General features: G+C 42.9%; 1 protein-coding gene across 2 annotated transcripts in view; it reads right to left on the bottom strand.

The window, feature by feature from the left end:
- Nucleotides 1–3,673: 3,673 nt before the first annotated feature.
- AMPH (amphiphysin) overlaps nucleotides 3,674–26,423 on the bottom strand; it is a 143,267-nt gene continuing 120,517 nt past the window's right edge. Inside the window, exons 17-21 of one of the 2 annotated variants that reach the window (XM_036327452.1) lie at nucleotides 23,715–23,816; nucleotides 11,860–12,072; nucleotides 9,897–10,139; nucleotides 7,983–8,084; nucleotides 3,674–3,950 (exon numbers count right to left, since the gene is read on the bottom strand). In XM_036327452.1, the coding sequence (XP_036183345.1) occupies nucleotides 3,843–3,950; nucleotides 7,983–8,084; nucleotides 9,897–10,139; nucleotides 11,860–12,072; nucleotides 23,715–23,816 (768 nt within the window). In that variant the 3' untranslated portion in view covers nucleotides 3,674–3,842. The remainder of the gene's footprint in view (nucleotides 3,951–7,982; nucleotides 8,085–9,896; nucleotides 10,140–11,859; nucleotides 12,073–23,714; nucleotides 23,817–26,423) is intronic. The other variant, XM_036327453.1, reaches the window with a different exon arrangement.

Genomic DNA, 26,423 nt, shown 5'->3' with positions numbered 1-26,423 from the left:
ACTGTGAGCGCTGTGGGTGGAGGAGGGGGTGTTGAGGGGTGGAGGTGGGGGTGCTGCTGTGCACAGCAGGGTTCACTGAGCCTGGCCCTGTGTGGTGGGATAATCGAGCAGGTCTGAGGCAGGTGGGGTCCAGGACGGGGCTCTCGATCCTCTGAGTTTGCTGGGAGAACTGGGTCGCCATCTTCTCCATGCAGCTACCGAATGTCCGATGGGAGTGATCCGGGTCCTGCGAAGAGGCTGCAACATGCTGGGAAGAGCGGGCTTCGCCACATCGGGTAACTGTGTGACCAGCTCCTCTGCAAGGTCTGGCACAGAATGTGTGTAAGGTTCTCCGTTGGGTTTCAAGTAAAAACCAGAAGGCAGCTTGGGCTCCTGTGCAGAGTAGCGGAGTCCCAGCAAGGCCATCAGCCCATGTCTAAGGCTTCGAGGTGCTGGGCCGTGCAAGTTGTGTGGCATAAAGCACAGAGCTTCAGTCCCCTTTAAACTCATTGACTTCCTGTAACGTTTGCAGCTTCCTAAGGGCTTTTTCTTTAGTGGACCATGAGAATGAGGCATGGGTCCTGCTGGCATTTGTCTAGTAGCCTGGTTACAGCTCCTTCATGTGATAAAGGAGGGCTCCGAATTCTGGGCCTGCACCCCCTGGCAGCCCCACACAGCATGGATGTGGTGTTCTGCTCCCTCAAAAGCTGCCCCAACTTTGTCAGAAGGAGCCAGCCGTGTGGAAGCACTGTGACAGCATGGTGCATAGAGCTCCTCCCATCCCAGGGCCCTGGCTATGCCGAGATACTGTTAAAATCCAAATTGCCAGAGAGCTTAGCACATAGATACATTGCTCAGGTCTAAATGCATGTCTGTAGGTGGTGCTGGTAGGGATGCAAGCAAGGTGTGTGTTCAATAAAACCCACAGGCTTCCTTTTTCTTATTCTGTGAAGGTCCTTTAAACTATCTGAAGGTCCGAGTGCCACTGGGTTTGTCAGAAAATCCTAAAATACGAAGAGGAGGGTTGGGTAGGGTTCTGGGGTCAAGGCCTTTTGTGATAAAGGCCTAGCAACAAACTCACCAATACGTGACCAGGTGACGTGGCACAAGGTGGATTGTTGGCCTGAGAACTTGAATTAGGCTAATTGAGAAAGGGAGGTGGAAGGACCTTTCAAACTAGTAACCATAGGAAGTCCTTGAAACTAACTCCTCACAGGCCCCTTAGAAAATTCACTGAAATGGAATAGAATGTTCATTCCATATCTATAGACATTTCTGGAGAATACCACCACCCACCGCCTCCACGTCATCCTCTTAATCTTCACTGCTTTGGAAAATTTAGGATCTTGAAAATTCCTGGAACAAATAATCTGATTACATCTTTGGTGTTACAAAGTTTTTCATAGACTACACACTAGGGCAGTGATGGCGAACCTTTTGAGCTCGGCGTGTCAGCATTTTGGAAAACCCTAACTTAACTCTGGTGCTGTGTCACATATAGAAATTTTTTGATATTTGCAACCATAGTAAAACAAAGGTTTATATTTTTGATATTTATTTTATATATTTAAATGCTATTTAACAAAGAAAAATCAACCACAAAAATGAGTTTGGGCGTCAACTCTGACACGTGTGTCATAGGTTCGCCATCACTACACTAGGGCAAAGCAGCTCATTTAAAGCATGCCATTTTGGAAGAACTTGTCAAATTCCTCCAGGAATATTACAGATGTGAGCTAAACTTATTGAAGGAGCTACGTCCTGCCAAGCTGTTCACTTTGGGATCGGCTATGGGAGGAGCATGAGAGAAATTCCGGGGGAACCACTCCAGGAGATGGGACAATTACCTTTGTAGACATCAGGTGCATTTATTTTAAGAACTGCTTTTTCAGTCGTAGCCTTCAAGCTCTTTGGTGAACCCTCAATGTGAGGGATGGCTTTCTCCTACACATCTCACAATGCTGCACGTTATTTGCTGAATCATCAGTTACGCTGCTGGGCTGCGCATGCTCTTTTCTTGCACTAGACTAGCATTCATGATGACCCAGCTTCCCCGGAAATCAGCCTCCTCCCACCCCAAAATCTCGGGTGGATCATTGCCATTGCCCTATTAACACCAACATCGAAGTCAGTAATCCACCCGGAGAAGTCAAACCGTGAATCATAGATACATACCAAAATTCAAAGTCTAGCAATGCGCATCCTTGATCAGCTCCCACTGTGTCTAGAATTATACTGGCAGAAAAGGAGTCTACATGAAACGAAAGGTTTTTGCTGTAAGCATTCGCTTCCTTAAACAACGATCCGCCTGATCTATTTCTCTTTGTATGTACCTAACAAACATAAATATGTCAAGAAGAAAAGTGACCAAGAAATGAGGCTGGTGTGAGAAGAAATCGCTGATTATGAAGGTCGTCAGATTCTCTGTGATACACAGGCCGGGGGCCACAGCCGCCACCTCTGCGGGGCCTTCGTCCGCAGCTGTTATTTGTGCTGTAGTGATTGTCCGGCCGCGGGGACGGCCCAGTGACCAGCAATCACTGGAATGAAGGGGTCGGGGGAAGCGAGGGGGCTGTGGAGCACAACCAAGGGTTACAAGCAGATTTCTGCACAAATAACAACTCCAACATAACCGTTTCAAGAAGAGCACCCGACTGAGACCAGCTTTCCGAACAAATGACTCATCAGAAGGAACTGGGGTGCTTGCTGGAGCGGACCAAAGGTTTATTCGGAATGACACAGCACTGAGAACATTATCGTTACAGATGATCTGCGAATACAGCATACATCACCTAGCTTACTGTAGGACAATCTGTGAAGATGAGCCGCATAAATATAAGGAGGTGGGAATACAGAGGTGCTTATTTGTAAGTTCTTTTGGGGTGGGTTTCTAGGCCCCGTCATCTAGCCAATCTCTTAAAGGCAGAAGTTAGGAAGTTCGCTGCTCATCCCCACCAGCCTGCCTCCAGCCACAGCAGCCGGACACGTAGAGAATCAGACGCTGCTTTCTCCAAAGGGACAGCACCCCGAAAAATGCACGTTACGAACACAGATACTGTCGACTGTTTTGGCAATGGGGTGGCTGGTGTTGTTCTGAGGCAAAACTGCAACTGCAACGCCAGACAGAATAAGAGCAATGCATGTATCAATGACACTGGAGAGGCAAAGGGCTACAATGGAAAGAAAGCAACTATGCGTATGTCCTCTGGTGCATACACATAGATCCAGGAGTGATGGGAACTAGCTCGTGCACTGTGTCCATATATACGTATATATATATGGAGAGAGAGAGAGAGAGAGAGAGAGAGAGAGAGAGAGAGAGAGAGAGAGAGAGAGAGAGAGAGAGAGGAAGTGTGTTGGAAAAGAACACTGAAAACTTTTGCAGCACTTTCGTTTTAAACACAGTAAACTTGTAAGAGAGAGAGAGGAGTGTGCGCACGTGGGCACACCTGCCCTGGGGAGTGAAACAACCTGTCCTACAGGATAGTTCAGCACGTCTTCTGCAGGGCAGCCACTCCATACCACACACTTGGTACCAAGAGTTAAGGTTCTGGTCTGGAGAAAGCTACTTTAGAATCGGTGGGAGGGGGTCAAGTACAAGAGTCTCCACAGCTCGGACACAGCACAAACAAACTTGTTCTGAATAACATGGGAACCAGTGAGGACTTCCTCCTTCATTTGCTTTTTTTTTTTCTTACACTTTTTTTTTTTTTTTGCACACATGCTCCATTGATATATCCTTCCAACCTGTATCTGGCATCAGTCTGCAAGTCACAAGAGTGTAATAGCAAAAGTGAATTCTTCAGGTTTTCATGAAGGTTTAGAAACCTCAAAACCAGGGTCTTCCTACAACCCCCTGGGCCCTACTCCAGGCGCTGGGTGAAGTTCTCTGGGAAGAGGCCTTTGTAGGTGGCGAGGTCTCTGTACTGGAGCCAGTCTGATTCCTTCACTCCCACCAGCCAGCCCGCATCCTGCAAGACAAAGACAGGGCTTTCAAGGTCCGAGCGCTGGGAAAGCCTGCACGGCCAGCCATTAGACAAAGTACTTTGTGTAGTTAGTGCTGTGGCTCCGCACCAACATGTTAGGTTACATGTAAACTGCTGTGCTGAGGTCCGTGGGAAGGCTGACTGAAGGTTGATATTAATATTATAATTTTTTAAAATATATTTTATTGATTTTTTTACAGAGAGGAAGGGAGAGGAATAGAGAGTTAGAAACATCGATGAGAGAGAAATATCGATCAGCTGCCTCCTGCACACCCCCCACTGGGGATGTGCCCGCAAACCAAGGTACATGCCTTTGACTGGAATCAAACCTGGGACCCTTCAGTCCGCAGGCCGACGCTCTATCCACTGAGCAAAACCAGTCAGGGCTTATAATTTTGTATAAACTATAGTTAATTGATGGCAACTGGATTATGACTTGAGTTAAGGAAAAGAAAAGGGTTAGAATTACAGCCAGCAAAGTTCAGCCAGTGTGGCTCAGTGGTTGAGCATCGACCTATGAACCAAGAGGTCACTCTTCATTGACCTATGAACCAGGAGATTCCCAGTCAGGGCACATGCCTGGGTTGTGGGCTCGATCCCCAGTAGGGGGCATACAGGAGGCGGCCGATCAATGATCTCTGTCATCATTGATGTTTCTGTCCTTATTTCTCTCTCCTTCCCTCTCTGAAATCAGTTAAATATATACATATTTTTTAAAAGAATGATAGCCAGCACGGAGAGGGACACATGTGAAAGGATGTCACGCACAGGAACACTTCTTGCCCTGTGAGTCACAGTGAAAAAAAGGCTGGAGGACCCCTGGGTTAGAATACAGTGCTGACAAGGCCATCAGAGTTCTTGTATTTCATCCTGAACCACTTGCTAATAACAAACAACTCTGTTATTCTCTCACCTCACATCATGCAACCTAAATAAACCACACATACCGGGCTTATCAAATAATAACGGCTAGGTATGTTGCCTGATGTTACTGTTCTGTTATTGTTGCTGTTATAATATCTATATTTTGAAGTTCATATAAAGTACAAAGCAGTCTGTTGTCATGATATTCTTGTTGGGAACATTCGTATATTCTTTATAAATTACTGCTTATAAGCATGTATCTATTTTATGGAACTGCAGACATTTAGTCAAAGAAAGGTAAAATAACCCATCCGTGTGGGCATACGGCATGGGAGATGACGTGTAGAACTGAGGAACGGAGGCGGCCGTCTGTCCTTGGCCTATGAAGATAAGCAGATCCTACTTGGGAAAAGCTGAGCTGAAGGAACAACATGAACATACAGACCATACAGAGCAAAGCTAGCGGGGAATGACTATCTTTATTATGTTAACCAACACACGAAAGAGATCCCTCTTAAGATGAAGGATGGCCAGATTTAATCTGAACCAATTCCCAATGAAGTTCAAGTACATCAGATAAATGGGAACTCAAAAATTAAAGAAGCTGAATACATTCTCTTGTGATATAATCTGAGACTATAAATTGATGCTTCTATAGAGAAGAAATATAAGCATTTAGACAGGCCAATTTCTGAAGGCAGAAATAATAACAGTGGGAAAATTTGACAATAAAATAACTGATAATATCCTAGGTGATGACAAAAATTATTCTCTTTAAAATTATGATGTTATATGTGTGAAGGACAAAGTTATACATAAAGTAAAAGATGATACCTAAATATTTTCTTTCTATTTTATTTTTAATTAAATTTATTGGGTAAGCATACAAAAGGCCACGTCTCCCCCGCAAGTGTCTATATTTTATATTTGACTTTATTTACAATGAGTGAAAAATCTACTGGTGCCAAGCAGAGTCAAGCACTTTAAAACTGTTTCAACAAAGAACAAAAGTAAAGGACTGGCACAAACCTATAATCAAGATATCTGTAATACTCCCAATAAAAATAAATGCAATAAAAAGATATATTGCAAGACATATACCTGATATAAAATTTATGTAGTAAATTGAACTATTATTAGCCAGTATCAATCTTTAGCTGAGGTAAATAGAAAAGTTAAATTTTAGCTATTTAAAATATGTGGTAGACTAAGAATTTCCAGTTTTGCTAATGGTAAAATAGCTTGTTGCAGACAAATGCTTCTGCACAGAGCAATTATAAGCACTAGAAAAACTATATATTTTTATAGACCTAATATACGTATGTATAAATATATGCAACTATTTTAATATAGAAATGACTATTTGTTACAGAATATATAGTATAAAATATAAGTTTATATAATGGGCTTGTTATAAATAAAGGGGTTGTACTTATATAACAACCATTTGAAGGCACTGAGAGTCACCAAAAGCAGGCAGAAATCAGAGACGGTTTAATTCTTCAAAGTAGGGTGCTGCGCGGGTGGGACTGTGCTGGTACAGCCTTCCCCTGAGAGTTCTCCTCAGTCTGTGTGATGCAGGGCATTCAGGGATAGAGTTAAGGGCTGTCTGAGCAGCTGTACTTTTATGGGGGATATCTTGAAGAAAAAAAAAAAGAGAGAGAGAGAGAGAGAGAGATACATGGAAAGTCCCCGAATACACGGAGAAGCTTCTATGAAATCCTAAGCTGCCCCCAAACTATGAATGCATAAGGGGGATGCCCGAGGAGCCTGGGGAAAGCAGGAAGGCTGGAAAAGATGAGCAGAGATTCAAAGGAGTGGCCGGGAGACAGAGTTTAGAGTTCAAACGCCATCAAGTTAGGGGGCTTGATAAACCTGTCAGGATTTCTATTGAAATTCCAGATGGGGCATGTCTTAGAGGTAGAGACAATGGCCCAGGACTAAGAATTTATCCTAAGAGTATGGCAAACATGAAACAGACCCACTCCAACGAAGTGATTAAAAGAAACTTCCATGGATTCAAGGTAATTATCCAGTGGCTTGAATGCCTGCTGGAAGAAGTAATTTTCAGAGATAGAAAACAGAATCCAGACTCAATAATGAATTACCCACTGTAAGAAAATTTCCACAGGTGAGAAAAACAGGAAAATGTGACTTACTGACAAAAGTCAACCAATAGAAATGTGTCCTGGGATGGCCTAGCTTTTGGAATAGGCAGTGAGGAATTTAAGGCGGTCATAACAAATATAGTCATGTACTTAAATTAAAAGATGGTAATAATGAGAATAGATAGGAAATCTCAGTAAAGAAATGAAAACTATATAACAGAACAACATAGACATTATGGAACTATGTAGATAATATCCTAAATAAAAAAGTCACAGGACAACCTTAAAAACAAATTCAAAGTAGTGCAAAAAAGGGTCACTGTACTATCAAACAGAGTACCAGAGAGAAGAAAACACTGAACAAAAAAGAATAGTCTTAGACATAAAAAGTCCAACATATGTATAATTGTTTCTTAGAGAAAAAGAGAAGAAAGGAAAAAAGTGAGAAATAACAGCTGAAAATCTTTCAAATGTAGTGGAAAATAATCAGGTACAAGTCCAAGGAGCTCAGTGAACCTCAAGCAAGAAAAGTATGAAAAAACAAGACCTAAGCACTTTATAGTTGAAATGATGAAAACAGGATGCGGAGACGTTCTTAAAATCAGTCAGGGAAATGTAATGACTGCTTTAAATTCCTCACTGCTAATTCCAAAAGCTAGACCGTCCCAGGACACATTTCTATTGATTAACTTTAACCAGTTAGTTACGTTGTCCTGTTTTTCACAATATTAGTTGTGTAGAGACTGGAAAACAACGGAACACTATTTTAAAAGAGTGTCTGCATTTCCTGAAGACTGAATTTCAGAGAGACATCCCTAAAAAATGGATACATAATAAGAAATGGTCATCTATGTGTACGAAAAATAAACAATGTAATAGGTAATAGCATCCCAAACCTAAATTTTGTGATGTACTGTGGTCATAAGCCCTTACATCCTCTTCAGCATCTCAGAAAATGCAAACAACTTCAGGAAGTCACTATGCCCAACTGAACCTTAGGAAAAAACCAACAGAGCTTCCAGCACTTTCCAATCTCATCCTTTACCTGGTCAGCTTCCGAATCGGAGGGCACCACCAACACCACGTCACCCCTTTGTAAGGTAAGTTCATCAGAATTTGCTGCCTCGAAATCGTGCAGTGCTTCCACCTGCAAGGTTGTAAAAGAACTGACTACTGTTAGGAAGAAAACAGAGGTCAGGTCAAGCTCTCCCCGTCAGATGGTCCCCAGGCATCTCAATAGCATCTCCAAGCTGATAACAATGAAGACTGTATCTCCCCAAGGGAGGAGAAGGCTCCTGAAGGCAGAAAGGAAATCCTCTCCTTTACTCAATACGTCCTACTCTTACAGACTGAAACCAAGGCCCCTGGGCGCATATTTAGTAATGCAATACTTTCTGCTAGAGCCGAAATGCCGTGCATTAATTAAAGTTTAATGCTTCATAATTTTGCTAGAGATTTGCATGTAATTATCACAGATGCTTTATTATTGTTTTTGAACTAAAAATGCCTAGCTGAATGTTCCTCTAACCACAGCTTCTGTCGCACTGGGAAAACCATCGATTGCATGTTATAATGAAATCAGGATTTAATCAAATCCTGTGCCCAATCTCCTGTAAATGAACTTCCTTCTTTCCCTGTCCTACCTTTTAAACATGATAACCTATTTCTAGTTTCCTTTTTTGAAAGATTTCTTTAAACTTTAAGTATAGGAAAGTTTTAAAAAGTAGAATAGTAAAATGAGCCCCATTATGCAGCTTCAATAACGATCTATAATCACACCCAGGTTTATTTTTCCCGTGTCCCTCTCCTCAACCCTACCGATGATATTAAATAATCAGCTCTTAAAATGTGCTGTTTGCATGTAGAATCATAAAATGTCAGAGCTGGAAATTTCTATCTTATCCCCAAATTCATTTTTCTGATGAGAATACTGACACCCAGAGAGAGGGGTTACGTGGTCAGTGAGGAGGTTGGAGGGCCCAGCCGGGCCCGGCCTCCAGGGGCAGCCTGCAGCCTGATTCCTTGTCCTCTGACACAAAACACAGTGGGACACAGGCCTTCACCTGCCACAGGCTTAGTGTTGTCTTCGCATAATTCATTCCTAAATGCATTCTACCCACCCCGTCCCCACAGGAGGTAGCAACGTAGCAACAGTCACTGCCCAAGAAGCAGAGAGAAGAAAAAGATCACGACTCGTCAATCCCACCCCCACAAACAAAAATTTAATACTTCTGAAAAGACAAAGAGCTGAAATTTGACATGTAAAATCAAACGATGGGACTTATAATTCCCAACAATGTTCTATTACGGAGGATGAGCTGCCTTTCACACGTGGTTGAAGCCTGTGTTTCTCGGTGTCTGCTGAGTTGGTTCTTGTAAGGACCCTTCAGTGTACGAAGGCTCTATGTGACCACTCGATGGCCTTTCTGAGCAAGACCTTCTGCCCACAAATTCTGGCCTCTTTTCTCTCTTCCTTTTCATAGAAGCCCATTAACATATTTATCCACTTTCTTTTAAAATAGTCATTGGCTCCCTGCTCTGTGTCCTGCACTGTAACCAGGTGCCAGAGCTGAATGGGTGATTCCTGTTTCCTGCCCTTGGAGGTGTGATAATCCAGCTGGGAGCAGGTGAGCCCAGCACGGGAGGCCCCCACAGAGCTCTGTGGGAGCAGAGGGCACTCAGGTGGAAGGCATGCACCCAGCACTACCAAGGGGCACAGCGTTTAACTCTCCTTTGCTAAAAATGGAAAGACATCACTGTAGGCCCCCTGCCCGCAGCACAGAAATCCTGCCATTGCAATGTGATGTTGGGAGGGAGGGGAAAGCAGTGCAGAAAAGGAGTCTGTGTGGCAAAAAAAAGTAAACGTAAAAATCGGGAAACCAAAGGCGTGAGCAGAAGGGCCTCAAAGCAAAGGAAGGACAAATGGCCGCCCGATTTAAAAAACGAAGAATGGAAAGACCTTGTAGAGGAAGCCGGGAGGCACGTCCTGAGAGGCGTGGCTCGCAGGCGGAGCGGAGGGCTCGGGCTGGGAGTCCTCAGGGGCCTTCTGCTCAGCAGCCGGCTCGGGCACCTCACTGGGGGGGCCTGGAAGGGCCGAGTCTTGAGTCGCCTCCTGGGACTCTGCACCTGTCATGATTTCGTGTGCTCCCTCCTCTTCGTTGTTGGAAGCGGGCTCTATGATGACCGCAGGGATGACCTTCTCCTGGGGAAAGAAAAATGTGGTGGTCCTTCGGAAACACTCTTCCTGCCACACCCTCCGTGGCTCCCAGGTTCCCCACCTCCCTCATTCCCCAAACCCAATGTAGGCTTTCTGGCCCTTGGGCCTTCTGCCTTGCAGGACCTTCCTCCCTTCTCTCTCTCCTGAGAGAGATACCCTTTGTGGGATGAATTTCTGGATCCTTGAACAATCACCCAGTTTGGAGTGAGGTTTCTGTGTAAACTGGGAGGAGGGATAGGAGACTGCAGGGAGGGGGCGGAGTCATGGCGGGTGGAGGAGACAGTCCTGGAAGGAAATGCTGTGGGACTCCAAGGAGGGGCTCATTCTTGCCCTGGCCCATTTGCTCCTCTCCCAGAGTCCCATGGGACTCCCAGAGAGCCCGAAACCACACTGTCGGTAAAGATGTGGCCCCTGCTTGCTGATTATGGTCAGAGCCACACCCCAGTCACAGTTTCCGGAATCATGACTCCCGCCAACCACTCCAACACTCTATTGTCAGGGACAGTAGACCAAAGGATCAAGACCTCCCCCTTATGTTTTGACAAAGGTGAGAGCAAGGAGGGAGAGGGAGACTTAACTCACATAAGGAAAGTCTAGAGATATTGCTGGCTTTTCAGATTAATAATAATAATAATATAAGTTCTATATTCCCTCAGGCGTCAGTGGGCAAAAGCACTTCCATTCTTCAGTTTGGAGAATAAAATACACTCTTTCAACATGTATAACAATATGTACAAAAGTATTCCTGGCACAGTGACAAGGAAATATTACAATGAATAGAATTGAGTTCTTTCTCCAAACACCAATGCTACTTGCTGGGTTTCTAGTGGGAGGAAAGGGGCAATTCAGCTTCAAACTTCGAGTAACCCTGGAGAGACTTCTGGAAACTTGCTCTGAGTAAAATAATCAGAGAAATGGAAAGCATGCATGAAGCCCACTCTCCATGGTTAACCTTCTAGAAAGTAGAGGATCCCAGCACGGGGGTTGGGAGAGCTGTGCTTGCTCCGGCCCCTGGGCTTGAGGCTCCACAGTCTCGGCTTAGGTGGCTGTGCTGCCTTTGAGCACTTGTCTGAGAAAGCCAGACCTGGGCGAAGCCCAGCTTCACGTATGTGTCCAAAGGCTCACATGACCCATTTTCCTTTTGAAAGTGCAACATAAGGATGGGCTTTTGGTAAAAGAAGCCTAATTTGGGGTGAATTTGGAGGTACTGTAATAATAATCACCACCACAAAGTAATAATCATAGCAACATGATTGAAGTATTAATATTGGGTTCTCAGCATGTGGTTGGCACCAGGCTAAGCACTTTCTGGCCATTTTCTCCCATAATCCACACAGCCACCCCATTATTCTAGTCTATTCCCTTTCTCCTGCCTCCATTCTCATCCGTTTTGTCGTCTGTGCTTCATTTTTTTCTCCATCACTTTACTGCATAGTCTCCTTTACCTCTATCTGTGCTTAATTTCAGCCCAGTCACCGTAGCCCTGGGGGCTTGCGTGGAACCCCAGAATACTGACACTGAGAAAATGGTGTGACCACTCTTTCTGAGAATTTCCATCCCTTCCCTCCCCCCTCCCCCGGCCCCCGCGGAGCAGCATGCCACAAAATGGCTACAAACCTATTCACATCCAAGAGTTATGGCCATTAACCAATAGACAGAGCATGCCAACGGGCACATCCCCAGCACCCCGTCACCAGGCACTCACCGGAGGCGCCGCCGCTTCCGTTTCCTCTGGTTGACCTCTGTCACTGTCTGCAACCTCTGCAGCTTCTGTATCAGCCTTGGGCTCCTCTAAACTTGCTCCTTCCCCAGCAGGGAGCACGGCCTCCGGCTCCTTCTCTGCTTCCACTGCTGGGGCGCCCTCTGCTGCCGGCACGGAGGTTGCATCAGTCAGGTCAGCATCAGTTCCAGGTAGGATCTGCAAACCAGAACCAACAGGAGGGGTCTTTCTCCAGGGCCGCGGTAAGAGTCAGCTCTGTCTCTTCTCTCCCCTCGGCTGAGGCTCATCAGGTTTCGAAGCTTTCTTTATAGTCTACGGAGGCCTAGGAGTTAGAGACAGCAAGCAGACTGCCATCTGTTTGTCAAAACTCCAACTCCTCTTTTTTTTAAAATATAATTTTATTGATTTCAGAGAGGAAGGGAGAGGGAGAGAAAGACAGAAACATCCATGATGAGAGAGAATCATTGCTTGGCTGCCTCCTGCACGCCCCCTACTGGGGATCAAGCCCCACAACTCGGGCATGTGCTCTTGACTGGAATCGAACCTGGGACCCTTCAGTCCACAGGCTGAAGCTCTATCCACTGAGCTAAACCAGCGAGGGCAAACCTCATGTTCTTAGAAATTTACTTCCTTCTTTTATGAGAATTTCTCATTATGAGAATTTGGCTCTCCAAAGTGTACAATGATTCAAAGCAGAGTCACTAGCCACTGTGTAGCATTTATTTCTCTTTTTCTACCCTGTCATTAAAGTACATAGGTTTCCGAAAAGTAATCCTTTCTCCTGAATTGAGGCATACTTATTTGAAGTGAATTACAAATGTTGACAATTTTTGAAGTGGGATAACAGATTTATATTTGGTGGATGGCTGAACATTTCCATAAAGACATTTATGTAAGAGAATTGCACCCCTTGTTTTAAAGAAACATTGGCCTTTTAATGGAGGTGATTGTGGCCGTCGAACATAAATTAGGAGGGTTTCTCGATTCCAAGAATACTGAACAATTCCATGTAGTTTTATTGTTGGAGAAATGAACAAGCTTCTTCAGGACCCTGAGGACCTCCCCACGTTTCTTCACACCGGAATCTATACCTAAAGACTGCACACGCAATGGCTTACCGTGGGCTTAAATGCAAAGAGCAAGCTGTGCTGCCACAATTCTAAGTTATTTGTGATTTCTGTCTGTCTGGAAAATCACACTATGGAGTGTCCAGCCCACCGGTTTCCACAGCTTCACACCAGACGGACTCTATGTACATGCAGACAGTGTGAACTGACAGTGAGTACCACCACGTGCACACATGCGCACATACATGTTGCCACAGATCTGAAAGCAGCCACCATCACATCTGATAGGCTATTCCTCCAAGTGGTTATACATAAATCCTTCCATACATATATGTTCCGAGCACATACAACTAGTAATTGGATTTTATTCTCAACTGAACTGATATAGCTTCAGAGAGAATATATTTCTGTGAAGCATTGGTGGTGTTCTCAAAGGTAATTTTCTAACCCTCTCCATACGAATAGAATGTTAACCACGAATTCCTTACTTATCCCTAGGGCTCTATACACCTATCAACTTGACACTAACAAATTTCACTATCATAAGATACACATGTTATCTTTCCTTTGGTAAATGGTTTAAACAGGCTTCCTTGGCTGGATTTGATATAGACTTGACAGCATGGCTGCTGTGATGCCAGCCACCAGCAGGTGGAGGCCAAGTGCACGGTCTCTCTGTGCTCTGACTTTCCTTGACCTCATCGGAGCCAATTGTAGGTCAGCAATTGACCTGATATCTCTCTCTCTCTCTCTCTCTCTCTCTCTCTCTCTCTCTCTCTCTCTCTCTCTCACACACACACACACACACACACACACACACACACACACACACACACACACACACTCACTCACTCACAGGCATAGACCATGTGGAAAACAGTTGATAAGAATGACGGCAAATCAAAATCACCAAAATATTGGTATTAACAATGCTGATAGAGTCAGGGTGCCAAGGAAACTGCCACTTGACTAGGGAGAGGAAAAGGCAAACAATTTGAATGACCTACTTAGGGAAGGGAAGAAATTAACAGTCCTCCATGCTTCTCTGAGTCCATGAGTGATGACTTCTGATTTCTCTAGTCAGATTTTACAGAGCCTATAGACCCCTGCAGAAAGAGAGGTGTGCCCACTGCCTAGATCCCCTCCCTCTTTCTGCCTCTGGCTTTGCTCTGATAATCAGTGGTGCCCAATTCTCCCTTTATGTCTGGGATCTGTGCCACATTTTCTGCTCTTACCAACGTATTTCCACAGCATATTTACTGACTGCAATAACAGAACAACATTAAAATACAATGGTACACAAGAATCCTTTTGCTCAGATTAAGTGTTAACGATAGATAAAATCAAGGCAAGGTTGAAAAAGTTTTCAGTAATAGGGTTATTCCTCTTTTATTATATTTATGCATTCCAACTTGTTAGCTACTTGTAGATTTAGAAAAGAAAAACATTTTCTAGACTTTCCTTGCTACCGTAGATGTTACACCTGCTAGGAAAAAAAAACCATAATGATTAATGACTATTTTTTTTAATGTATTATCCAGGGAGAACAGGGGACTGAAACCACTCAAAGTATTTCAAGCCTTTGTTATTCGATGTTATTATATTTTCCTCTTCACTCCAAATGTTAAGGGATGCACCATTATCTTATCTTCTGCCAAAACTATACTATCTGTTGGCCAAATATATTTATAGTGGAAAACATTTAATATAAAGATGAATTTAAAAAATTTCTAGCTGCCCTTAGGCACATGTTGTTTACCTGTGTGCCCAAGTCCCGGACTATTGCCAATGTGCACCTTAATCACACAGAAACCACAAGGGTCAACAGGGGACCCATCTTTGAGATGGTGAGCGGTTCTCACTTTCTCACTCAGATCTGACTGCTTCACTACTCGGCTCCAACAGCCTCCTTGGTGGGAAGTGATAGGGTTATGGCAATCCTGTCAGAATCCTTTTAAACACCTCGCTGCATTAGAAGTTTTTCTGGAAGTGGAATGAAATTGATGCAATGCAACAATGGCCTCAGCAGCCTGCAAAGCAGGGAACACAACTTGCTGACAGAAACACAAGCAGTCAGTCCCTCAGGAGATGGTGTCATGAAAGCAAGTCAACGAGGATGAGACTCCCAACAAGTAGGAGTGGGGACTGGCTGCAGGAGAGGCTGTAATCTCTGGGATCTGTTTAATTGATTGCTTTATTTTACTTCTTCATTGTGTTACTTCCTTGGCAATATGACCTCTGAACAATGCCTGAAAAGCAGCTTGCCACTCATGTCACTGGTCTAGATGACAACTGCAGAGAGTCCCTAGTATGAAATTCCATACTTTTCTATAGGGCAGGTTATTTTAACTGAAAATAGGTCTTTTCTCTGATTAAAAAATAATGATGTCATTGGTTTAAAAATAAAAGAAATAATTTAATGTTAAGATTTTGAGGTATTTATTTTTATTCATTTCTATGCACACAGGGGCTTTATTTGTCTATTTAATTTGCAACATGTAGATGATGTTTCATAGAAAAATTCTATCAATAGCTATATAACACTTTATTTCCTTTTCTATTTAACAGGTTATTTAACAGTTCTCCTGTAATTGAACTGGTTGGTTTCCAGTTCTTAGAACTGTTACAAACACTGTGAGAAAAATCTTGGTTTGTAACCATATTTACAACAATTTTATGAGCTATACACTTAAATAATTTAACTAGCCCTGGCCTGTGTGGCTCAGTCAATTGAGCATCATCCCATGCACGTGAAGGTCACCAGTTTGATTCCTGGTCAGGACCATGCCCAGGTTATGAGTTCGATCCCCAGTAGGGGGTGTGCAGGAGGCAACTAATGATGTTTCTCTCTCTCTCCCTCCCTCCTTTTCTTTCTCTCATTCAAAATAAATCATTTAAATACTAAACATGCTCCCCCTTTTTTTGTGATGTCCTCCATAAGGACTTTCGGGGAAGGGTTGCCCATATTTTTATTATGGAAAAAAGTCAACAGTGAGAAAAATTTAAAGGATCATAGAGTACACATCCAAGTACCCAGCACCTAGGATCCCCAACTGACATGTTGCTACATTTGTTTCATCACATCTTCCCATCTGTCCACACTGACTTTTTTTTAAAATCCTCACCCGAGGATACTTTTCCATTAATTTTTAGAGAGAGTGGAAGAGAGAGGGAAAGACAGAGAGAAATATCGATGTGAAACACATCGATTGGTTGCTTCCTGCATGAGACCGACCAGGGCCTGGGTCAGGGAGGAGCCTGCAACCAAGGTACGTACCCTTGACTGGAATTGAACCCAGGACCCTATGGTCCACAGGCCAATACTCTACACTGAGCCAAACCAGCTAGGGCCACACTGATTTTGATTCATCATTCAGTCAATCATGATACATCTTCAAAAAACGATTTTCAGGAGTTCTATGGATGCTATATACCTTAAATATTGGTAATGTTTCCCTGCTGCTTTCAAACATGATTGACTACTGCCTTTAGAATTGTTAAAATGTGTTTTTTTGCACTAAAAATCTGTATGTCCTTCTGACAGCTTCTGACGTTTAGTATTGGGAAGGACAGGTCTGAGGCCTAATTACTGTTGTTTTGTAGTGCATTTTCTCCACAATCTATATGTCTGCAGGACTTCTTTTGCAAGCGTCAAATTTACAAATTTTAAAGGCTAACATTTAGGTGCGAGTCCCTCATGAATTTTGCCCTTTTTTGGTGATTCTCAGGATCTGCATGCAGGGTTTCCTTCAGCCAGGGAGGTCCAGCTGGAGCACGGGCCACTGTGCTTCCACTCCCGCCCCCACAGCTTCTCCGCAGGAGCAGTAACTACCCAGGAGCCGTGTCCTCAGTCTCCGGCCTCCCACCCACCTCCTCTGCGTGTGCTTCTCCTCTCCGTGTTGGGTGAGCTCCTCCAGTTTATCCTCATAGCATGGCTCACCACACGGCTGCCGCTGGGTTACCACCTGTAGGCAAATTTTATTTCCAATCTGTCATCACCGAGACCCCTTCTCATCTACCTCATGGGCAACTCTTTTCATCTTATCTCATTGAGGTTGCCTTACCTCATCTTTCATTTCTTGTTTCAAATAATCAAGGTCCTCTTGAATTTTGCTGATAACAAAAGGAAGACATTTTTTCAAATTTTTCTGCTGTATTTTCGGTAATTTTTTTTTGTTGTTCTGCAAAGAAAATTTTGACTCTGTATCTATTATGCAATGCTTTTCTTCCATTGTATTCCCTTCTCTATAGGCCCTATACTTTTTTATGTGTTTGTTATCTAAAATTAAAACACACTTCATGTGTTTGTGTGGTTATCTAAAATGAGGTAAAATCTCTCCAGGCCGGATGTTTAAAGTAGACATGGAAACATTTGTTCCATTTGACTCTCCTGGGGACTTGTAGATATCCTTTCAGAATAGGACAGTGATGGCGAACCTTTTGAGCTCGGTGTGTCAGCATTTTTAAAAACCCTAACTTAACTCTGGTGCCATGTCACATATAGAAATTTTTTGATATTTGCAACCATAGTAAAACAAAGACTTACATTTTTGATATTTATTTTATATATTTAAATGCCATTTAACAAAGAAAAATCAACCAAAAAAAAATGAGTTTGCGTGTCACCTCTGATACGCATGTCATAGGTTCGCCATCACTGGAATAGGAGGTGGGGCGGGTTCATCAGGTGTCTACACCCAACCATCTGTCTTGAATCCTCCTAATACTTGTCACAAGCTGTACTGGTGTGCGAGTTTCAGCTCTAGGTAGCCTGGAGGCTTCAGAAAACTGCTTCCACACTCATGGGGGCGGCCCCAGATGCCAGCTGTCTTCTATCCAGGGTGGGGATTGGTGAAAATCTCACATAGTTCTCCATACCAGGCTTAGTTATTACACTTTAAGAACCATTTCCTGCCTTGGTTTGTGAAAAATTCTCCCGGGCTAGCCTAATATTTCTAGAATATAGTACTCTCAAAGTTTTGACTTTCTTTGTATATTTAAGTATGAAGAGCATTAAAATGAACAAAAAACAACCCTGGTAAGAGTGAATCTGATACCATTTTTGTGATTTATTCTTTAATACTTTCAGTTTTCTCATACACTCTTCATTTACGTGTGCCTGGGATGCACTTCATTTCATTAAAATTCTCCTGGGGTAAATGCCACAAGTGATAAGTAGAGAATACAAGATACATATATTTTTAAATTTTAGCGAAGACATGGTTCTTCCATGGCTAAAGGGCATAGAGTCAGAGAGCATCCGTCATCTGACCTTTGCTCTAGGCCAGCTGTGGGCAAACTACGTTTGAAATGAATAAAACTAAAAAAAAAAAAAAAAAAAAAAAAAAAATGACCGTACCCTTTTATGTAATGATGTTTACTTTGAATTTATATTAGTTCACACAAACACTCCATCCATGCTTTTGTTCCGGCCCTCCGGTCCAGTTTAAGAACCCATTGTGGCCCTCGAGTCAAAAAGTTTGCCCACCCCTGCTCTAGGCAGAGGCGCTCGGCTGAAAGATCACTGAATTCTGGGTTCACCAATGTACCCCGAACATGGAGTGTGATTTTTCTGAGCCACAGCCAAGCTTGCAGTATATTGTAGCCCGTGAGGGAAACTGACATTTACTAGGAATCTACAGCGTTCCAGGCATATCCCAGGTGTTTGACATTTACAGCACATTACTTACCCAGCAACCCTATCAGACAGTATTCCCATTTCCTAGAGCAGTGGTTCTCAACCTTGGCTGCACATTAGAATCACCTGGGGATCTTTTTAAAATCCTGATTTCTGGGCCTCATCCTCCGGAAATTCTGTTTCTTTGTTATTGGGGGGGGGGGGGGGGAGGGGCGGGGTGCACAACATTAGTCACAAAGAAACAGAATTTCCGGAGGATGAGGCCCAGAAATCAGGATTTTAAAAAGATTCCCAGGTGATTCTAATGTGCAGCCAAGGTTGAGAACCACTGTCCTAGACAAGTCAAATAATACTTAGAGTTGAAGTAACTCACGCAGCCAGTTAACTGGAATCGGAACCGTTTAAATTCTGTGATTTTTCACACCAACCCACATCCAAGTCGACAATGAGAGTTCCACAGGGGTCCTGAGACCTGAGCACCTCCAAGGACCCACTGCTTCCTACTGGCAACTCCGAACACCAACCAGGGGCGTTCGACAAAGAACTCGAGTGTGTTCTTACAAACAGCCAGCGCATTCACTTACATGCTGGGAATGCTGCTCCTTAAAATGAGATTCAGAGATTACAAGTAAAATCTTTCTTCAAACACATGTAGCATTTGAGCATCTAAGCAAACATGTCATAAAATCCCTCTTAGTTAATAGCAAATTATGATTAAAAAAAAAAATCAAGATTGGCTGGATAGACTTTCACTACGTTATTTTTGCAACTAGGCCTGTAGACTTCATTGTTTAGAAAGATATGTACAGAATGGGGACATGGAATAGAAGGTGACCCAATCTTCTCCTGGCTCTATCCACTGTACAACACAGTTACAACCGGGGACGCTTAGACATGCGGCACTTGGACACACACAACTATGTTTACAAGCTAGAGGTGAATATGTTCCCAAAGCTGAAGGGCCCTGGGGCTCATCTAGCCCAATGCATTTTTTATTATTATTATTATTATTATTATTATTATTATTATTATTACTTTTGTTAATCCTCACCCGAGGATATTTTTCCATTGATTTTTAGAGAGAATGGAAGAGAGGGGGAGAGATAGAGAAACATCAATGTGAGAGAGGCACATCGGGATCGAACCTGCAACCAAGGTATGTGCCGTTGGCCGGAATGAAATCTGGGGCCCTTCAGTCTGCGGGCTGATGCACTATCCACTGAGCCAAACCAGGGAGGGCCCAATGCTTGCATTTTACAGTGGGGAAATGTGATAGAGTGGCAGTAGCACTGGAGGTGGAGCTGGAGACCCGAGGTTTAGTTCTGATTCTTCCACCAATTAGCATTGGAGCTGGAGTGACCCCCAGAGTCCCACTGGGATGTAACAAAGAAAGATCATGTCCCAGTGGGAATTGTGGCTACAGGCCACCCTGGCTTTTTCTGCCCATGTCGTATTCTGGATCCAACTTGCGCTCTTGACTTGTCTGAACATCCTAGCAATTGTATAAAATTACAAATTTTTCTTCAGGATCCATTTTAAAGAAAAGCCCAAGATACAACTAGGGTCATTACGGCCCCAAGAGAAGATTCCTGCATGAAAACCAGGCTGGCGGCTAGCACTCCTCTTCACATGAACTATATTTAAAGCACCGAAGGCCATCGTTTTCCTTCAGCATGACCGCAGGGTGAGTTCTCCCAGGGAGCGCCGGCCGCCGCTGGTGTTCCTTTCAAAGATGGCACCTCGTATTACACACTTCATTTGATACATCTATGCGCTTCCTTTCCAATAAGAAACTTTGTGGATATTTTTTCCCCCTGACCTTCATCTCAATCATCTTTTTCAATCTACTTTCCTGGTATGGCCTATAGTCCCATCATAAACCCTCAGCAGCCAGATCCCAGCACAACTCAGCTGCTGGAGGCAGTGTTGTCATGGCAACATCTGTCAGCATTAGCTCCAGACTTTCTTTAAAAATTAAAGTCTGCCGCAGAAATGCCACGGTTAATGAATTTTTGGTTATTCTGGCCTTTAAGGTCATGGAAGAACATCTAATAGCAATGCATATTAAAACATTAACCTTTTAGTTGGAGATTTATTTGCAAAGTGTGTGGGACGAGCGGATTTGCCTTTTGAAGCAAAGGTAAATGTTGTGTACTGCAGACTCAGGGGACTGAGCAAGTACTGGTTGTGGAAGCAGCCATTAAGAACAGCCTCAACGGGGGAGGGGTCATTACTTATAGAATGTGGAACCATCTGCAGGAGCAGCAAGTGTTGGCTTTTAAAATGCGTCTTGCAGATATACTGGAAACATGTTTGTGCAGGACCAACTAAAGGCAATGTCAGCTGTTGGGGGAATAAAACAACAAACACAAATGTAATAACTAAAGTTTTCTTGAAAGCCCCTGGTTTCTTTGTGCACCACTGCTAACATCTCCTGTGTTTGAAATTACATTGGCCTCTTTCAAAAAAAACACACACGCCACAAACTTCACCTTCCAGAAAACGAATTCTGTCAGGACTCAAAGTAATAACTGTGTGGTGGCATTTCAGCGGCAGAAAGGATGCCCTCGAAAGGCCATGCCAATCCAGTCCTGGCTCATGACAGCTACGGCCAGCCTCTTAATAGATGTTGGGACACAGTGGAGATTTTTATGGTTTTACAACCAAACATCACACATCTAGCAAGGCAAGAGACCTTCCTTAGAAAACATAGTTTTTAATGTACCTTCGGTTACTGTGACCAGAAGAAGCTGTAAGTCTACATTAGAGAACAAAAATACATTCTATATGATCTTACTTTCTTAAGTAGAGGAGAGAGCATGAGGAAGGACTGATTTCATCCAAGGGTGCCAATTTTAAAAACAGGGAAGAGAGCCACTTTTAATGAGCTTAGGAAAATGGAACTGCTGCAAGCTTCCCCCTTTATTATTATTTTTCAGTCGATACAAGGATGAAAAATAAACATTTTCTCATTGGAGAGGGTGGCTCACAAAGTGAGCTCTGTATGTGCTGTCTTACATCATCTCTGGGTCTCAGCAGGTGCCTGAATCCTTCATACGACTTTCCAATTTGCCTTGTACTTCACAAGGAATCTAAAATTTTTATTTTTTTTTGAAGTTCACCTATCTGTAGGGGATAAGATTTTTGAGAATGAAGAATTCTTCCAAATATCTATGTACCCAACATTAAGGAAGCTGGTTTTAGTGATGGTTGGTGCTTGTACCATAAAGTTTATTAAATATTTTAAATATCACCTGTGGTTAAAAAGTTTATAATCTTCATGTAACAGTCGATATGATATAGTAGGTATTTGATAATTGGTAGCTACTAATATTATATTTTGGAAAAACAATGAACTTGGATTATGAAAAAAAAAAAACTTAGAATGGGTGTGAGAGAGGATCATGGAGAATCAACTGTCAAGCTTGTATTTAACACATGAATTTGTCTATTTCACATCTCCAATCAATAGCACTACATCAAATACCCTTGTTCAAAATCATGGGCATTATGAACAGTAAGCCTTACGTCGAATAGTCTGGGTCATGGAATCAATGTTGTTTAAAAGCACAGGTGAAGATGAAGTCTGGGCTGCTATTCAAAATAAAAATTTGATGAGAACTTTTCAGAATTGAAGTAATTTATAAATCAATATCTGAACCTAACCAACATCTTCTTAACTCCCTGGTATCATCCATATGCTTTTTAAAATAAATAAATAAATAAATATATTTAAATATATATTTTTATTGATTTCAGAGAGGAAGGGAGAGGGAGAGAGAGATATAGAAACATCAATGATGAGAGAGAACCATTGATCAGCTGCCTCCTTCACACCCCTTACTGGGGATTGAGCCCACAATCTGAGCATGTGCCCTGACTGGGAATCGAACCTTGACCTCCTGGATGCTCAACCACTGAACCACACCAACCAGGTTCCATACAATTTTAAAATCAATTATCTTCTTAATTAAACTGTAGTCAAAAATCCAACTGTGTCTTTCCTTTCCTCTGTTAAGGCTAAGGTGGGTGGACAGATCCTATTCTGACACCAGGTGAAAATGCCCCATTGGCATTGGGTTACTGCGATCTCTCATGATTCTGGGAGTGACAGCTCAGAAGCAGGGAGTCAGCACTCCCCAGTCTAAGTCCGGCCAGAGGCACTCCCAGGAGGAACTCAGTCTGCAGGACACATTTCTTGTTTCTCCTCCAGGACTTGGTCCAGTCTACGTCTTTCCATGGAAAATAAAATTGTTTCTTGAGTCATTCTTCATTTGTATTTTTCATCACTATCTTGCCCTATTATTTATTTTTCTACTAATTAATAAACTGTAAATTTGATAGATGACCTACTCTTTTCCCCAGCAAAATGACCTAAAATACCAACAGCAAGAAACACCACTTTCATTTCTCTAGTTATTTCATCCAGGCTATGTAATGTTGGGAAACGGAGATTGGCTGCCTTCTTTGAACAGATTCTATAAAGGCTGTAGTAAACGGCACCCCGATTAAAAGTCTTGGGAGACATTTTAACTGCATTTCTTAAGTAAGTGTTTCACTCCCCATCGGTATTTTGAATTACATTTTCCTTGGTATTAGTTTATGCTTTCACAGGTGTTACACAATCCAATTCCACATGGTGCATATAGAGCTCATCCCAGTTTGCAATGAGGTGTGGTTTCATTGGCCTTAACCAACCACACAGCTAATATTACAAGAAATCAATATGTAGATGCAACCAACGAAATTATTATCGTTCTGTTTATCACCTGCAGGTTGGTCTCTAATTGAAGGCACATCTCTAGCAGTCGCAGGTAGAGCACCACATTACTAGTAGTTTTGATTATTTGCAATTTCTACAACCTACCTACCACGAATGGGAGAGTATCAGAAAGAATCAAGGCACCCTTTCTTTTTAAAGAAGGTAGATAAGATCAGCTCTCTGGATATCTTTCTTTTCAAAAATAAAAGAGAATAGAGTTTCACTGTCAAAGGAACAAAGGTTATTTGAACCTGTCAGGTATGGAGGTGATTTAGCTCAAGTGAAGCATGGATGAGAAGGGAGAAATGGGATCATGAGATGAGCATGGCTGTGGCAGGGTGGCTGGCGGTGGGTGGAGGGAGGTGGTGCTCACCACTGCCCCCTCTGGCTCCTCAGCCTGGGTGTCCTCAGCAGGTGCAGCGGCAAGGGGCTCCTCTGCTTTCGGCTCTGCTGGTGGAGCCTGTTCAGACTCAGCCTTTCATTGTTTGTTTTGAGAGTTAGAGGAAAAAGATGAACATATGAATAGATAGCAGTACAGAATATTGGACCATTAAGACTTTCTTCATCATCCCACAGGCAACTAGCTTCACCAAATCTGTGCTGGGAAAAAGCCCTATACTTGGCATCATGGGCCTTTACCGAACTGGAAAGTCTAGGAATGAATGCTACCAACTTCTCTCCTTTTTTTTTTTTTGGCCATCATCGAGGACTGTCATTTCCCTTGAAGTTAGGACAAGACTTACCATTTTGGCTATTCATTGTACTTACAATATTTAGGCGACTCCCTTCCTAGGGCATCTGTAAGAGATGCTAAAATGGCACTTGGAGTTCCCATTGCCGGCTGGAAGAAGTGAGAAAGAGCTCGCAGGGCACACACAGCTCCGGGAACTCCCAGCTCTACCTCTTTGCATCACACCAGAAAATGGAAGGGTCATCCCAACATGGAGATCAAAATGCATTAACTTGCACAGGATGGTAATCTCCATGGTATCAATTAGACCTTTCTAATTGTGTGGAAAACAGGGAGGTTTTCATCCCTGTTGCATAGACGTCATCCTGATTCCAGCTCCTACAGTCTCTTAGCTCTAGACTGTTTTGGTTTTAAAATTAGCAATATTAAATAACAGTGGGCCGTTAAAAACACCACAGCCAGTGCATGTGACTATGGCTACTGAAAATGTTCTCTTTTTCAATTCTGATTAATATAAATAAGCATATTTATTTAGCAGGATTTTTTTTTGATTGCATGGGTGACCATTTGAGGGCACATTAAGATTTTTTCCATCAGAACATTTAAACTGTAAGAGTTTTCAAGTGTTTTTTAGAGGACCAAGAAGTCACCAGTAAATACTCTGAGTGGAGAAATCAGTAACTGTCAGATACTCACCATAAGCAATCAAAAGTCACCTTTAGCTCTCTGCCCCCACCTAAGCTCATCATGACAAGTTCCAAGGGGAAGTGATGGGGAAGTTATGCTGAGATTAGAGGAAATGAATAATGAATAGCTTAGCGTTAGATAAACAAAGTATTTGTCTTGTGGCCCCCACCAAATCCTCCACTGCGATGCACGCCATGATCACAGTGCCTTTCTCTTTAAAGGGCAGAATAAAAGGAAGGACACATTGGTAGATAAGTGTGCAGAAATTTGATATTTTATGTGCTTTTACAACCTTTAAGAGGTATTCTAATACAATTTTTAAGAGAGAATAAAATAAAATTCAACTAATATACTCTCAGAAGTTCTTTATGGGAAAAGATTTCTCTCAAAAGAATGACCTTCATAATGGAACAAGTTTTCATAGCAGCAGATACTGTAAGTCAAGATGATTTTCTTTGAGAGCATGCTATCAAATGACCTACACACGAAGGACAGGCAGGGCGACCTGACAAATCAGGAAGCGTTCTACCTGCAGGTGGGCTGTCCCTCTGGGAGCTGATTCTATGAGATGAAGAAGTCTGAAGCCCAATGTGGAGCCAAGAGAAGTTTCAAAGGATGAGTTAAATACATACCATTGTGCCTTAAAATAAAAGTTAAGATAGCTTAACATGAATAAACGATTTGCATCAGAGCCTGGGTTTCTTGGAAGTCTGAAGTAGCTTTATGTGAGGCAAGATAAGTAGGGTGAGTTTATAAATGAGTCGAATTGCATTTGCTTGCTGAAATCAAACAACGCAACAGAGGCATAGGATGAAAAGGACGTCGAACCAAATATGTCCCCACAAGTCACAACATTTCCCCTATAATATCACACCAGTATTACAACATAGCATTGCAACCTAACACCTAAAATTCAGGGGGGGTAAGTGAATATAACTCACTGAATGATGAGTAAGGATGGAACAGGATACAACATGACTGTACATAAAATCAGCTACTCAACTTTGGAAACACAAGTCGCCCTTCTATTCCTTCTAAGGTAATGTAAAATTGTAAATATTCTGTCAAGATAGAAAGGAAAACCCAGGCAAAGTGGGAATGATATCTCAGAAAAAGATCTAAAACAGGCATCAGAACTGTGCCCTCGTTCAACCCCTTTCTCCTATAGGCTGCATCCCTTGACAGACATTGCAAATGGGCGGAATCCTTGCGCTCCCCAGTTAGGAGCACTGGTAATGATTTCCTATCATTTGCTCAATTAGCCATCATCATACATTAGCGGAGAGGATACTCTTCACATTTATTAAGGCAGCAGGATGCCGCAATGGTTTAATTCAGAGTCTTAGAAATGGAAATATTCCTTTAGAGCAAAACTAGTCGTGTAAACTTGGCCCAGACTTTCCGATCTCTTCTGTGAGAAGACGGAAGGTGAGTCAATGCAGAGGAAGAGGGATGGATCAAAGATGGGGCTAAGAGTCTAGTCACATTCCAATATGTCATTTGCCTTCTAGTCTTACTTCTCCAATCTTGGGAGAACTAATGTTGTGAGAACTGCAAAGGACCAAGGAGGTAATTCTGAGCCCCGGGCAAGGTGGGCAGATTCCAAGGGTTTAAACCAGCACTCAAACAATGTGCTGTGGGGCTGTACAATGCAGTCTGGGAAGGTGTGCCACTGACTACCAACTTCAACCTCCACCTCGCTCA

Source organism: Myotis myotis, unplaced genomic scaffold (assembly GCF_014108235.1).
Source record: "Myotis myotis isolate mMyoMyo1 unplaced genomic scaffold, mMyoMyo1.p scaffold_m19_p_11, whole genome shotgun sequence".
NCBI lineage: Eukaryota > Metazoa > Chordata > Mammalia > Chiroptera > Vespertilionidae > Myotis > Myotis myotis.
Note: the sequence above shows the minus strand (reverse complement) of the source record. Positions and strands in the feature narration are given on the sequence as shown.